General features: G+C 37.1%; 1 protein-coding gene across 1 annotated transcript in view; it reads right to left on the bottom strand.

Annotated features, from left to right (window-relative positions):
- The window catches only part of LOC122552384 (voltage-dependent P/Q-type calcium channel subunit alpha-1A-like), a 603,273-nt gene that overhangs the window by 418,262 nt on the left and 170,523 nt on the right, over positions 1 to 14,488 (bottom strand). Inside the window, exons 3-4 of the mRNA XM_043695134.1 lie at positions 13,339 to 13,444; positions 9,707 to 9,846 (exon numbers count right to left, since the gene is read on the bottom strand). Coding sequence (XP_043551069.1) covers positions 9,707 to 9,846; positions 13,339 to 13,444 — 246 coding nt within the window. The remainder of the gene's footprint in view (positions 1 to 9,706; positions 9,847 to 13,338; positions 13,445 to 14,488) is intronic.

The raw sequence follows: 14,488 nt of genomic DNA on the forward strand, positions 1-14,488 counted from the left end.
CATTTACCCCCGACTAATGCACCTAACACTATGGGCAATTTAGCATGGCCAATTCACCTAACCTGCGCATCTCTGGACTGTGGGAGAAAATGGAGCACCCAGAGGAAATCCACGCAGACACAGGGAGGATGTACAAACTCCACACAGTCGCCTGAGGATGGAATCGAACCCAGGTCCCTGGCGCTGTGAGGCAGCAATGCTAACCACTGAGCCACCATGCTGCCTGCTAAATTGTGGCTGTGTCTTATTTTTTATTATTATTGGCATTTCAGCCATAGCATTTCACTTAAGCTACTGCATTTTAGACTCAATTTTAAGATTGGCTCTTTTTGTTATTAAGGTTGGCAAACCTAGCCTGGGTGATATCAGAAAGACATTCACTATGAGAACATCACAGCTAACTGGCTTTCTATTGTTTGTTTAGTTCATTATTGGAATAGAGATTCCATCAGTAAGACCTTCATATACTTCCAATATTTAACTGCCATTGAGAGGTGCTGATGAGACATCTTTAACCACTGAAGTCTATGGAGTTCAGGTGCTCTCACAGCATTATTAAAGTGGAACATTCCAAGATCTTAACTCAGCAGCTAAGAAATCAAATCTTGATAAGTACACAAGGTGTGCACATCCCAATAAGCATCCATTGATAGTCGTATGGAAATCTGGTAAAGACATCTTGCTAGCTCAGGAATATTCAGGATATGCAATTCATATGACTGATGATAAAATTCCTCTGGCAGTTGTGTATTCACAAATTGAACAAGAACATCATGTGCGAAGTAGGTCTAAAGTTCAAGGACGCTTTGAAGACAAACCTCAGGAAGTTTGGAATAACCACCACAAACTGAGAGAAATGTTCATAAGAACAAATTACCTAAGGAACAATCTCTGGAGGTTGTGATGGACAGCTAACAATAGAAAAGAAGTGTTATGATCCCAGCTGATAATATTACTGGACAAGTCAGATCACAGACAAATTTTTTTTAAAACAGTGGGTATTTCATTGAAACTCAACCAAGTAAATGCTGGACCTTTAGTTTTAACAATAAAACAGAATTTTATTGCACAAAAGAAAAGGTAAACTAAAATAAACCAAGCTATGTGCATGTAACACAATTCAAAAGATTTCAAAACACAGAAAAAATAGAATCTGACCTGTCTCAATACTATCACTTAACAATACTCAAAGATGAGAGAGAATCCCTTCTCTATCATATCTATAGGTTTAATTAACTGTTTCTTTTAACCAGTCTTAAGAGTTCGGTAGCTTCTTTGTTGATTAGTCACACAATTGATCTTAGAATTTCTCAGCTTCAAACAACTCCTCCTGATCTGGAATGCTCATACTAAAACCCTTACAGCTGAAGTAACTTATTTCTTAACAGTTCTCAGCTACCTCTTTTCTTCAGGAGAGGCCATTTCATGCATCTAACTGCATCAGAATTTCTGCAAACGGAAAACAAAAGCTTTCCAAGCTACCAGTTACAATCATAGAATCCCCACGATGTGGAAGCAAGCCATTCAGCCCATCAAGACCATACTGACCTCCGAAGAGCAACCTACCCAGACCCTAGTGAGATAAGATTAACTAATTTGCCGTAAATCATGGATTCAAACTGAAACATTCCTAATCCGTATGACTCAACATCACACTCAAGAGTTCATTTCACCATTGAGAAATAAAAAGTCTTGGCAGATTTCAATGTAAGGAGTTAAAACTAAACATAAACTTCAGGTGAAGTTGGGTGGAAAGTCATGAGACAAGCAACATTTAATTCAGTTCCAATTTCAGTTTATAGTCTTACATTCTTTCATCGTCTTGTCTTTTGGTTTAAACATGTTTACAGAATGCAGAGGAACTAAAATGGTTTACAGATACAAAATGGAGACTGCCACTACCAAAAGGAGGATAAATTTATACTGCAACAAGTTTACAGAGATAGTTTCTATTGTCAACAGGCATGTTGGTTTAGTTTAAAAAGAAATGGGCTGCACACTTTTCCAATGTATTATTGTGTAATAATCATACTATTTCTGGAAATTAATTGTTGACTATTGTATGAAAAATTTGCTCCAATTCTCAGATGATCATTAATACTTCAATGGCACTAACACCAGCCACACAGAGCACATTAATTGCCAATATCTGTTATTTGTTACTAAAATTGAATTTTTCTGATAGTAGTTCCATCACCCCACGAACCCATCACACAGATTAGCAGAAAATAATGGATTTCAAGATCACTCATACTTGTGAAACAGCTAGAACTTTGTATTTGTTATTGTGGGTCATAAAATAACACAAACACCTCGACTGGATTCCATTCTGTAATTCACTCCTGGGTGCCCATTATTCCTTTTTATTCCTTTTATAGACTAACCAAACCACTCAGTAAAATTTCATCCTATAATTTACTCATAGGCATCCATTCATCTATAAATAATCCATCAATAGCTCTTCATTAAACTGTCACTTTGCTCAGTTGGCATTTCAGACTCAGAAATTGGTTCAAGTGGGTTCATCTATTTTTGATGTTATTAACTGCAGGAAGAATATTGTCAAGATCTTAGAAAACTTGCCACTTTTCTTCAAATTGTGCCATGGGACTTTTAACATACACATGAGCCACAAGAAAAGATATGAGCTTGTTGTAATATCCTTAAAAAGCACATAATATGTTTGTGTAGTATTGAATAAATGCTATCCTATAAATTCTGTGTCCTATTATCCTGCCCCACTAGCTACCTGATGAAGGAGTAGCACTTCGAAAGCTTGTACTTCCAAATAAATGTGTTGGACTATAATCTGGTAATGTGTGATTTTTAACCTTACCCTAAAGAAGATGAAACCTTTGTAAATTTTAAAGTAGAGAGATCTACTGGTATCCATCCAACATTCTCTTGAGATCATAATAGTAAATGCATCAACGTATCCTTCATCTCAGCACTTTTTTGTGAGGTCTTACTACATGAAAAATGCTTGCACTTATGCTTTAAATTTAATTATTCAACCTGAAGTGTTTTGCAGACTAAAATCTTATCATTTACTGCTGAAGTTTACTCTTCTGAAATAAAGGAAGCAGGATAAGCAAGAACTGACCTCTTTGGCACAGCAGTAAATATCGCTAAATATTTTTGTTCCTGAAATTTAGATTAAAATGATCAAACTTTTGTTTTTGGATTTGTATTCTTGGTATCCATTCTTAATCATTATGTACATAAGGTCTGAACAGTGGCCAAAATATAATCTGAATTCGAATGGTCTTGTCTGTTTTTTTTTCTAGAGAAGGTAGGGCTGGATCCTACTTTCTGCCCAAGCTTATCTGCTTTCTTTGAAGATGATAAAACAAAAAGCAATGTTGAGTAAGTCAGGACAGCTGCTGTAGTAAGCTGTATTGCCATGTAAAAGGCAAAATGCAGTTTGACCTTGTGTTGTTGGAAAAACGTAGTGACAGAACAGTACAGCACAGAAATAGACCCTTCACCTAACAATGTTGTGCTGAACATCACGCCAAGTGAAACTAATCCCCTCTGTCTACCTATGGTCCATAACCCTCCATTCCTTATTTATTCATGTGCTTATCGAAAAGTCCCTTCAACACCCCTATTGTATCTGGCTCCACCACTACCCCAGCAGTTTGTTCCAGGCACCTTCTATTCTCTGTGTAAAAAACTTACCCCTCACATCTCCTTTGAACTTTCCCCACTTACCTTAATGTATGCCCTCTAGTGTTAGACATTTCAATTCTTGAAAAAACATTCTGTCAACCTTATCTATGCATCTCATCATTTTATAAATTTAAATCAGGTTTCCCTTCAGCTTCCATTGCTCCAAAGGAAACAATTCTAATCTGTCCAGCTTCTGCTTATTTATAGCTCATACCCTCTAATCCAAGCAGTATCCTGATAAACCTCTTCTGTATTCTTTCCAAAGTCTCCACATCCTTCCTGTAGTGTGGTAACCAGAATTGAAGACAATGCTCCAAGTGCGGCCCAGCCAAGTTTTTATAAAGCTGCAACATCACGACCTGACTCTTGTACTCAACTAATTAATCCATTAATGGTAGCCATGATGTGGAGGTGCTGTGTTGGACTGGGGTGGACAAAGTTAAAAAATCACACAACATCAGGTTATAGTCCAATAGGTTTGTTTGGAAATTAGTACTTCCAAATAAACCTGTTGGATTATAACCTGGTGTTACATGATTTTTAAACTTTGTCCAACCAATAAAGGCAAGCATGCCAAATGGCTTCTTTATCACCCTATCTACCTGTGTGGCCACTTCCAGGGAGCTATCAACTTGAACCCCAAGATCCCTCTGTACGTCAATGCTGTTAAGGGTCCTGCCATTAACTGTACACTTTCCCCTAACATCTGATCGCCCAGAGCACAACACCTCACACTTGCTGGGATTAACCTCCACCTGCCATTTCTCCACATATTTTCAACTGATCTATATCTCACAATATCCCTTGACAACCTTTGTGCAAAAATCCAAGCAAATAATTTGTATCAGAGAATGAATAATGACTCTAACATGTAAGCATAGTTATACATTGCAATAATTTTTGATCCATTATGTTTTGCAACCAGGGAAAAGAACCTCTTTTTCTAATCATTACATGTCTCCCCTTACTTAAGAAGGATATACTGGCACAGAGGGAGCCCAACAAAGGTTGACTGGACTGATCTTAGGATGCCAAGATTGTCTGAAGGAGTAATCAAGAAGTCTAGCCCTGTATTCTGTAGAGTTTAGAAGTAAGAGAGGGACCACATTGATATTTGCATAGTCCTTCTAGGTCTCAACAGGGTACATGCACAAAAGATGTTTCCCTTGGCTCAGGTGTCCAGAATTTGCGAACACAGATTCAGAATAAAGGGTAAGCATTTAGGACAAAGGTGAGGAGGCATTTCTTCACTCAGGGTTGGTGAACCTTTGGATTTCTCTACCCCAAAGAACTGTGGAAGCTCATTCATTCAATTTAAGACATTTCGCTACATTTCTAGTTTTTGAATACATTATTGGATATGGGGATATGGATTCAGTTCCCCTCTTTCTGACCACTGCTCACTTGATCACAACAAATATTTGATTTCTTTTTAGCATGCAGCTACATCACACATATCATTTAAAATATGTGTGATGTAGCTAGATCAACGTCTCTTCATTGGAGTTAGTCCTGGGACAGCTCACAAGATTGATCCCAGGTACGGAGGGGTTTCCTTATGAGAAGAAGTTGAGTAGGTTGGGCCTGTGCCCATTGGAGTTTAGAAGAATGAGAAGTGAACTTATGAAAACATATAAGATTTTTAGAAAGCTTAAAAAAGAGTAGATGCTGTAAGGTTGTTTCCCACTGTAAGAAACTTTGAGATCAGCGGGCATAATCTCAAAGCAAAATGTCACCTATTTAACAGAGGTGGAGGAATTTCTGCTTTCACAAGGTAGTGATTTGTGGATTCTTTTTAATGCAGAAAACTGTCAAGGCTGGATTATTAAGCATATTCAAAGATGTAGTAATTGAGATGTAGAAAGTGGAGTTGAGGATTATCAGATCAGCCATGATATTACCATTTGGTGGAGTAGACCAAATGGCCTACTTTTGCTTTAACATTTTATGGTCTTAGGAACATAGGAACACAAGTAGGCCATTCTGCCCATTGAGCCTGCTCTGCCATTTAATATACTCAGCTGATTAAATACTTCAAAGTCTTCAAGACACTCCAAGTTTAACAAAAAGAAGAGATAAAAGGGATAAATGAGAATATACTAAACTATCTACTTATAAATTCAAATATTTTTAAACACACTATAAAGGCACAATATTTAATTTCAAAATAATTTCGAAGGAACTACAAAGTTTAACAACCTTCTGAATAAAATAAATTCTCTGCATCACTGTCTTAAATGGAATCCTCCCTATTTTTAAATTGTGCCCCTTAGTTCTAGTCTCCCCATCCAGAAGAAATGTCTTACCTGCATCCATCCTGTCTATTCCTTTAAGTATCTTTTTATTCTTAGATGGAAATGTGTTGCTGGAAAAGCGCAGCAGGTCAGGCAGCATCTAGGGAACAGGAGAATCGACGTTTCGGGCATTAGCCCTTCTTCAGGAAGGGCTTTTCCAGCAACACATTTCCATCTCTGATCTCCAGCATCTGCAGACCTCAATTTCTCCTCTTTTTATTCTTAAGCAATCTAAAATGGCACCGGATTGTGGCAACAATTGAAGCTTTCATTCTATTTTACCGTATTATTCACTATAAAATGTAAGTGATAATAAATCATTCAATTCAATAAGTCTTCTAGAGATCAAATCTATTCTTCAAAACTCAAAGAGATACAGACCAAAGATCATCCAATCTCTCTTCATACAACAGACTCGTCAACCCAGCGGTAGATTATGGTAGCATGACGTAAACTTTGTGATTTATATTTTGAATATCATTTACTGCCAGTTTGGAATTATGTTTTTTGAGTTAGTAACATTAAAGTTTATGTGTCTGATGTTAATTAAAGTATTCCAAGGCAATTTATTTTTAAAAACACTTTTGAGACCTAGCTAGTTTTATGCACCTCTCATGGACTTTTGTATATTTTAGAATTTTTTTGGCTCAGCATGGCAAATAATAGAGGCTTAAGGTTTGTAAGAGATTAAGAAAAACACCCATATATTAGAAGGGTTGATTTTTGGTTTCAGTTTTACTTTGAGTTTTGGACAGTCCTGTGAAGTCCTTGGAATGAGGATGGCTGTATAGATTAGTGATCCTGAGAAAGGATGGATAGTGAACTAGGTTATTTTGGAGTGAAAGGTTAATGTTAGTTCCAAACCAGTCATGTTGGGATAAAAAGAGATAAAACTGAGTACATTTAAAGTCATGTGTATAATGCTATCTACAGCTAACATCAACTAGCCAAAGTCACAAGTGACTTAAACCTATCACAGTGTAAGATATAAGGACTCTGATGTGAGTATTGTACAAGTAGTGTTTTGGGTACTGTGTCGGGGTATGTTTTGGATTTATACAAAAGCTGTTGATTTTCTTTTAATTCATAAAGGACTACTTTGAAATTAGATATCGTACCTTTATAGTGTGTTTAAAAATATTTGAATTTATAAGTAGATACTTTGGTATATTCTTGTTTCTCTCTTTTATCTCTTTTGTTAATATATTTATGTTTAATTGATAAAACAAAGTCTGCAACAATGTGCGCTCATGTTTCAGTGAAAGTTCATTTTGTTAAAACCAAAACAAATCAAATATGAACTATGAAGGCAAATTTCAGTCTGGGATCTGACTTGTCCGGTAATAACATTAACTGGGTATGTAACTTTAGATCAACATGAAGAAGTCAATTACATGGTTTTCTTGAGTGAAGCAAAGAGGAATTTTAATACCTGCTTACCCCAAGGAAAAAAAACAATGAAACAAGGCACCAATCATACATATACACATACAGTATCAGGTAATACATTTAAAAGGGACAATGTCTGATCAGGTGATCAGATCAGCCATTTTCAGTCAGTATTTTCAATTTTAAAACCATTTTAGTTCATGATAAGTCTCTGGAATAACAATATGATGATGGGCATTAAAATTTGATGGTCTATATTTACCATGATTGCGATTGATTATTGCTCAACATCCAATAAGAGAATCTAATCATGGTTCCTTGACATTCAATGGATTTACCATCATTGAGTACATGGAACACTTTCCACTTGCCTGGAGGAGTTCAGACAAAGCAACCTGTTTGATGGGAACTATATCCAACATCTTCAACATTCACACTTCCACCACTAATGCACAGGAGCAGCGGATCCATTCAAACCATTTTCTGATCTTTTTATCTCTCTATCCTTGATTTCTCTGCCCATAAATTCTGTGTCTGTGTGCTTCTCTCTCACTCCACCTGACGAAGGAGCTATGCTCTAAAAGCTTGTGATTTCAAATAAACCTGCTAGATTATATCCTGGTGTCATGTGACTTCTGACTTTGGACAAGCTTCAGGGATGAAAGAAGAAAAGTAACTTATGATGAACCTTAAAAAAAAAGAAAAATGCCAGTAATGCTGGCAGACATACACAAGGGAATGGCTCCAGTGCTCCTATTCCACTGTTCTATTGACCAAATAAATGTAAGACGCACCAGAAAACATTAATCCACAAACTACATTAGACAAAATTCAATCAAGAACTCAGCATTCTATTGGCTATTGTAGAGCTGTCATCTGTTTTCAAATAAAACTCAGATAATACACTAAATGAAAACCCGAGATCAATAACAAAATATACAGAAAAGGAGGAATAAAGAGCAAATAGAAATCTCAATATTTCAGTCACAACACAGGTGGCTACTTATAATCCTTTACACCTGTTATTTTAGTGGCATTTTTTCCTCCCATTTACACTGTCAGCATCACTCTGCATCACAAACCAGCCATCCAGCCAACTGGGTAGGCAAGCAAGAGGCTGGAAGAACATAGGTAGCATCAGGAAATGGAGAAGTCAATGTTTCGAGTGTAACCCTTCTCCAGCCAACTGAGCCTTTTTAAAAAAATAATCACATAACAAAACACATTTTTTTAGGTTTAATCAATATTATTTCAGGTAATAAAAATGCTTGAATGAAACAGGCAATAAATTAAAAATTAAAGTGATTTCATCATACATTGCATTTAAAACTCAATTAAGGGTACACTATTCTAATTGAGAGTAAGTTTAGACTTTAGCAAAATTAAATCACAGAATTATTGTTGGTTCAGAAACGATATTGTCAGAGCATTTATTCTAAAATATTTACGCATTTACATTTAGTATATAATTCTAATTTGTAACAATGGCTCCTTCATTGAAAAACTGCTCAAGAGACCACTCTATCACTTGGTTGCTATCTCCTGCAAATATCCATAGCAAGTCTTGCAAGTAGACAGGAATGAAATTTTGAATGCTAATGTGCCCTTCTTTTCCCATCTCCATGTCTGTTCTTCCTATCATTGGGATGAATAAGTCTCATGTCAAGGCTAGAAAATAAATTCTGCATCAATCAGCATTTAGGAATTGCAAAATAGCAAAAATGTTCGGGAACAATTCCTACCCCAGCATCTAGTCTCCCAGATACTGTAGCTCAACTTTACATGAAAAGATAAAATAAACATTTGTCACTTTGAGTAAATTGGCATAACGTATGTTTGAGATACAAGTGGTTAAATACTTCACACCAAAAGTGATCCATTCCTCCACATTTCAGAATTTCATTGCTTAAAAGGAGAAAGGTATTTTACTAAATCACACCTGATCAATAAAATGGTTGCAGTGAACATTCTAGATCCCTGTCCTTGCCTGATCCCCTTTCATACTTTATTTCTGTTTTTTTAGATGTCTCCAAGACATAGTCATCAATCCAAGCTCTCAATGGCATTATCTGACCAACAAAAAAAGCATAAGAACAAAGGGAGGACTGGGAGAGACTAGGAAATCCCTAGTTATCTGTGTTTGCAGTATTTGGATTATTTAACCATTGAGCAAAGTACTCTTCAATCAAGTACAATTCAATTTTTATTTGCAGTTGACTTCACATAGTCTCTTTATTAATGAGCTGCACGTATTTACTGAATACAATCACATATTGCACATGTTTATCCAGCTGCAAAATAATCCCAGTCTAACAAGGACAATATTATAAGACAACATTTCTATGACTTACCCAGTCAGGACCACAACAAAATCCATGATGTTCCAGCCATTCCGTAAGTAAGAACCTTTGTGGAAAGCAAACCCTAAAGCAATTATTTTAATTCCTGCCTCAAAGCAAAAGATTCCAATGAAATATGGTTCAGTGTCATCCTGAAACAAAGCAGAAAGAGAAAGAAGAGTTAGAAATCTTTTCTCTCAATAAATTCTTGTTTAATACATTTGAGAGCTCATAAAGGATGCTAATTTTCCTTAGTTAGCAGCACTCTTTTGACTTTAAATCAGAAATTGTGGGTTCAAGAACCATTCTATTTCAACATAAAATCTAAGATCATATCCCATTGTTGTACTTAATGAGCATTTGTGTTTTCTGCCCTTTGAACTTGGCTTTGAATTTTTATCCCTTTACTACTTTGCTTAAGCAAATATCAAAGGAATCATGGCAGGATTCAGAAAGGAGCAGGGAGTTTCTCTCCTGTCCTGCAAAAACTCCTCTCCCATATATACAATACCAAGAAAATACCTCACTGTCATCTGGTCATATGTAAAATTATTTTTATTTGTTTATCTAACAGTAGTTGGTGTACATCAAATTCACTTCCAGAGAGATGGATGTGATAAAGCTATAAATATGTATGCTACACTTTTCTTTATTTTCATAAAAATCAGTGACTGTCATTTTCTCATTTACATCCATTGACAACATTAAGCAATTTTAAATCAGGTGTTGAAAATATTGAATAGTCTGAATGAAACAGTTACATATTATCTCAAAAAGCACTCAAAAAACAACTTTATTAACCTTGAACAGTTTGAAACCAGGTCTTCCCAATCAGATAATCTGCCTCATCTACATGACCAAGACACACAGGGACTACGAATTTATTCACCTACAGAATTAGTTGAATATTGGTCAGGCAGATGATGGTGAAAAAGTGTCTTTAGGGAGTTAGTTGTTCCAACATTGCACTTATAGTTTTGAGACCCAAGATGTGGATATTAACTGAGATTCCAGATTAATACTATAACCCAGAAATGACCAACACAGTTAGTTAACCTGCAAAGGAATAGCAAATTCTGATGGCTGAAGAATCCAAGTAACTTTCAAAACTTAAACTAGTTTTAGGAGGATTTTCACTGAAAATAATTTCAGTCTCTCCATACTGACCTACGGTGACAGCAATGTGCATCATGTTCAAAATGTGCTGCAGCAACTCACCAAGGCTTCCTTAACAGCAGCTTCCAAACTCGTGGCACCTGCCAGTTAGAAAGACATGTGCAGCAGATACATGGGAACACTTAGTTCCCTTCCAAGTCACAAGCCATCCCGACTTGGAACTATAAAGCTCTTGTTTCATTGATACCGGATAAAATTCTGCTGTTCCTTCCCAAAAACACAGTAGATGTACTTACTTCAGCTGGTTTTGCAGGAGCGGTTCACCACCATCTTCTTCAGTAAGCCATAATTACTGGCATTAATAATGGTGCTCACATCCCATGAAAGATTTTTCTTAGAAGTTCTTGTATTCAAATTTCCCTTCTCCTCTCCTGAAAGTACTATCTTTTATTGGAGTAAAGTTCCAAATACACTGGTCACCATCCAGTAACTTGCCCATACGTACTTGGATTGCAAATGTGTTATGGTGCCAAAGGAAGCCATTTGGCTCATCATGTTTGCACCAATTCTGCAAATGTTTTGACTTAGCACCAATCTCCTGCCCTTTCCTATAATTCTGCACGTTGCCTTTTTGAATGCTTCAATTGAACCTGCCTCCATTACATTTTCATTCAGTGCAGTCCAGACCCTAACTACTCACTGTGTGTAAAAGGTTTTTGACATCTTGCATTTGTGTCCCTTGCAAAACACTTTAAATCTGTGCCCACTACCTCCTAATCCTCCTTAGGAGCAGGAACAGTTTCTCCCTATCTGCTGTATCCACAGTAAAAGACTGCATCCTTTTATTTTCTGTAATTTTGATTGTGGACTGAAATGGGAAAAGGTATGTTTCAAAATCAAAGTTTATGGAGGGATTACTGTATTTTTTAAGAGCAAGCTACCAGCATTTATTTGTAAGTGTGTTTACACTGTTGTTTGTTCAACCAGCGGGACAGATTTAGTTACAGATGGAACCAATACATGTACAAAGGGAAACTTGGCTACTAACAAGTAGATAATTGGTCTATGGTGTGGTGAACAGTTGTCAATGATAAAAGCCTTCTGACTATCAACAATTATGTAATAAGCTATTCAGCAATCTAGGAACCTATGGGCATGAATAGGGATGCTCAGAAATCTTCAAGATGTGACAAGCGAAGTCCTTGACTCGGTGTTAAAAAAAACTGATTGGTTGGCAAATGGACTCTGATTGAGAGAGACATCGCCATGACAAATGCACCCATTCATGCTGAGTGACAATTAACAGCTTTGTTTTAATTTCAAATCAGGCAAGTTGGCTCTGAATGGTCAGTGTCAGCCCTGAGAAATGAACCAGCAAACAGATGTTACCTATTTTGTTCAGTTGAAACTGATGCAATGCACGTACATGTTCCTTCTGCCACAAAGAACAGGAACTGTGTAATAATGTAAGCAGCTTCCAGTACAAGCAAGTCCACTACACTGCAAGCCTGACAACAACAATCTCCACCACTATCTCACTCTCCAGGACATCAGCAATCTCAGAAGATCCAACAAGGAAGAAAGCAAAATAGTGTTTACAAAGAATTTTAAGAAATTTCCTCTTCTCCTGAATTCCAAGTTGTGCAGGAGTCAGCTCCTTGGATCCCAGCTACCTTTGAGTCTGATTTTTATACATTAAGTGGTTATTTTATAATGGGAGCAAGATAGTCAAACATGTTCCTACCCTGACTCAATACCCATAACCGTGCACTTTCAATTATAGCACTTTGCCATTATCTAGAGTTAACCTTCACTTCAACATCCACTAACAATTAGTACAATAAATGCACACACATATGCACAATATGTACAATAAATGCATACACACATCTTTGCTACTGCTGCATGATGCTCCAAGATACTATGGACCAGATTCATCCGTGGCAGGTTACAAAAGCTAAGTGATGTTAAAGATGGGTTCACGACAGACAATAACAATATTTAATTATGTCTTTATCTATCTCACCTTGGTTATTAATTTTCAGAAATGTTGACCTTTATCTCGGCATTCACAGCCATTAATTATTTCTCCCTCTTTTCTCAACATCTGCAGCTCACTTTGGACAGAAACCTACACCAAGGAGATAACTGATGAAGGGGCCTACAAGGAATATGGACGGCACGGTGGCACAGCAGTTAGCACTGCTGCCTCACAGCGCCAGAGACCTGGGTTCAATTCCCGTCTCAGGTGACTGGCTGTGTGGAGTTTGCACATTCTCCCCGTGTCTGTGTGGGTTTCCTCTGGGTGCTCCGGTTTCCTCCCACAGTCCAAAAATGTGCAGGTCAGGTGAATTGGCCATGCTAAATTGCCCGTAGTGTTAGGTGAAGGGGTAAATGTAGGAGACTGGGTCTGGGTGGGTTCCGCTTCGGCAGGTCGGTGTGACTTGTTGGGCCGAAGGGCCTGTTTCCACACTGTAAGTAATCTAATCTAATCATAATAAAATATACAAGTAAAACATATTACTCACCAGTCGTTCAGACATGGGAGTCTTGTCATCATCAGGCAAGTGCTGCTCCAGAGCTAAAACTATGCAGTTGGCGATGATTGTTGCTAAAATCATATACTCAAATGGAGTGAGATGCAGTTAAGGCAAAATTTCATGAAAGGTAAGATAATTATAAATATTACGCATAAATCTTAGTTCAGTTTCAAATAGGAGTCCTTTGTCATCTCAACAGTATTTCAACACTCTTATGGAAACATAAGTTAATGGAATAGCACCGTAAAATGTTCAATTAAACATATGTCTATCATTACACATTGCAAGAGGATATCAACAAACATGCAGAATGGGTATTGTTTTCCATATTTTTCATAAGATGCTTGTGTCTTTAGCAGAATCAACATTTGCTGCCCATTCCTAATTTCCCTTGAACTGAGAGACTTGCTCATCCCAACAATGATTCATGGTTACCATTGCTGAAATTAGTTTTAATTCCATTATTTAAAATTGAATTTAAAATCCACTGCGGGACTTGAACCCATGTCCCCAGAACACAAACCTGGGATTCTGGCTTGTTAGTCCAGTGACATTACCACTGCACCACTGCAACTCCCAAAATGTGCAAATGACTCTTCATTGTAGATAACTGTGAGATGGTGCATTTTTCTAGGAGCAATAATTAAGTGGCAAAGTGCAGGGTGGCATCCATATAAGGGAGGAGCAATAGTTCAAAGAGAAATACAATATTTGTAAAGATCCTTGCTACTGCTGCATGATGCTCCAAGATACTATGGACCAGATTCATACGTGGCAGGTTACAAAAGCTAAGTGATGTTAAAGGTGGGTTCATGACAGACAATAACAATATTTAATTATGCCTTTATCTATCTCACCTTGGTTATTAATTTTCAGAAATGTTGACCTTTATCTCGGCATTCACAGCCATTAATTATTTCTCCCTCTTTTCTCAACATCTGCAGCTCACTTTGGGCAGAAACCTACACTAAGGAGATAACTGATGAAGGGGCCTACAAGGAATAAGCCTGGGTCCACAATTACATCTCGGAAATGATAACGGACTTGAAAAGACCCACAAAAGACAAGCCAGCGAGCCATGCACAGTTGTGGGAATTTCTTTTTGCACATACATTGGCTGCATACTTTAATTCACATT

Source organism: Chiloscyllium plagiosum, chromosome 8 (genome assembly GCF_004010195.1).
Source record: "Chiloscyllium plagiosum isolate BGI_BamShark_2017 chromosome 8, ASM401019v2, whole genome shotgun sequence".
NCBI classification, from domain to species: domain Eukaryota; kingdom Metazoa; phylum Chordata; class Chondrichthyes; order Orectolobiformes; family Hemiscylliidae; genus Chiloscyllium; species Chiloscyllium plagiosum.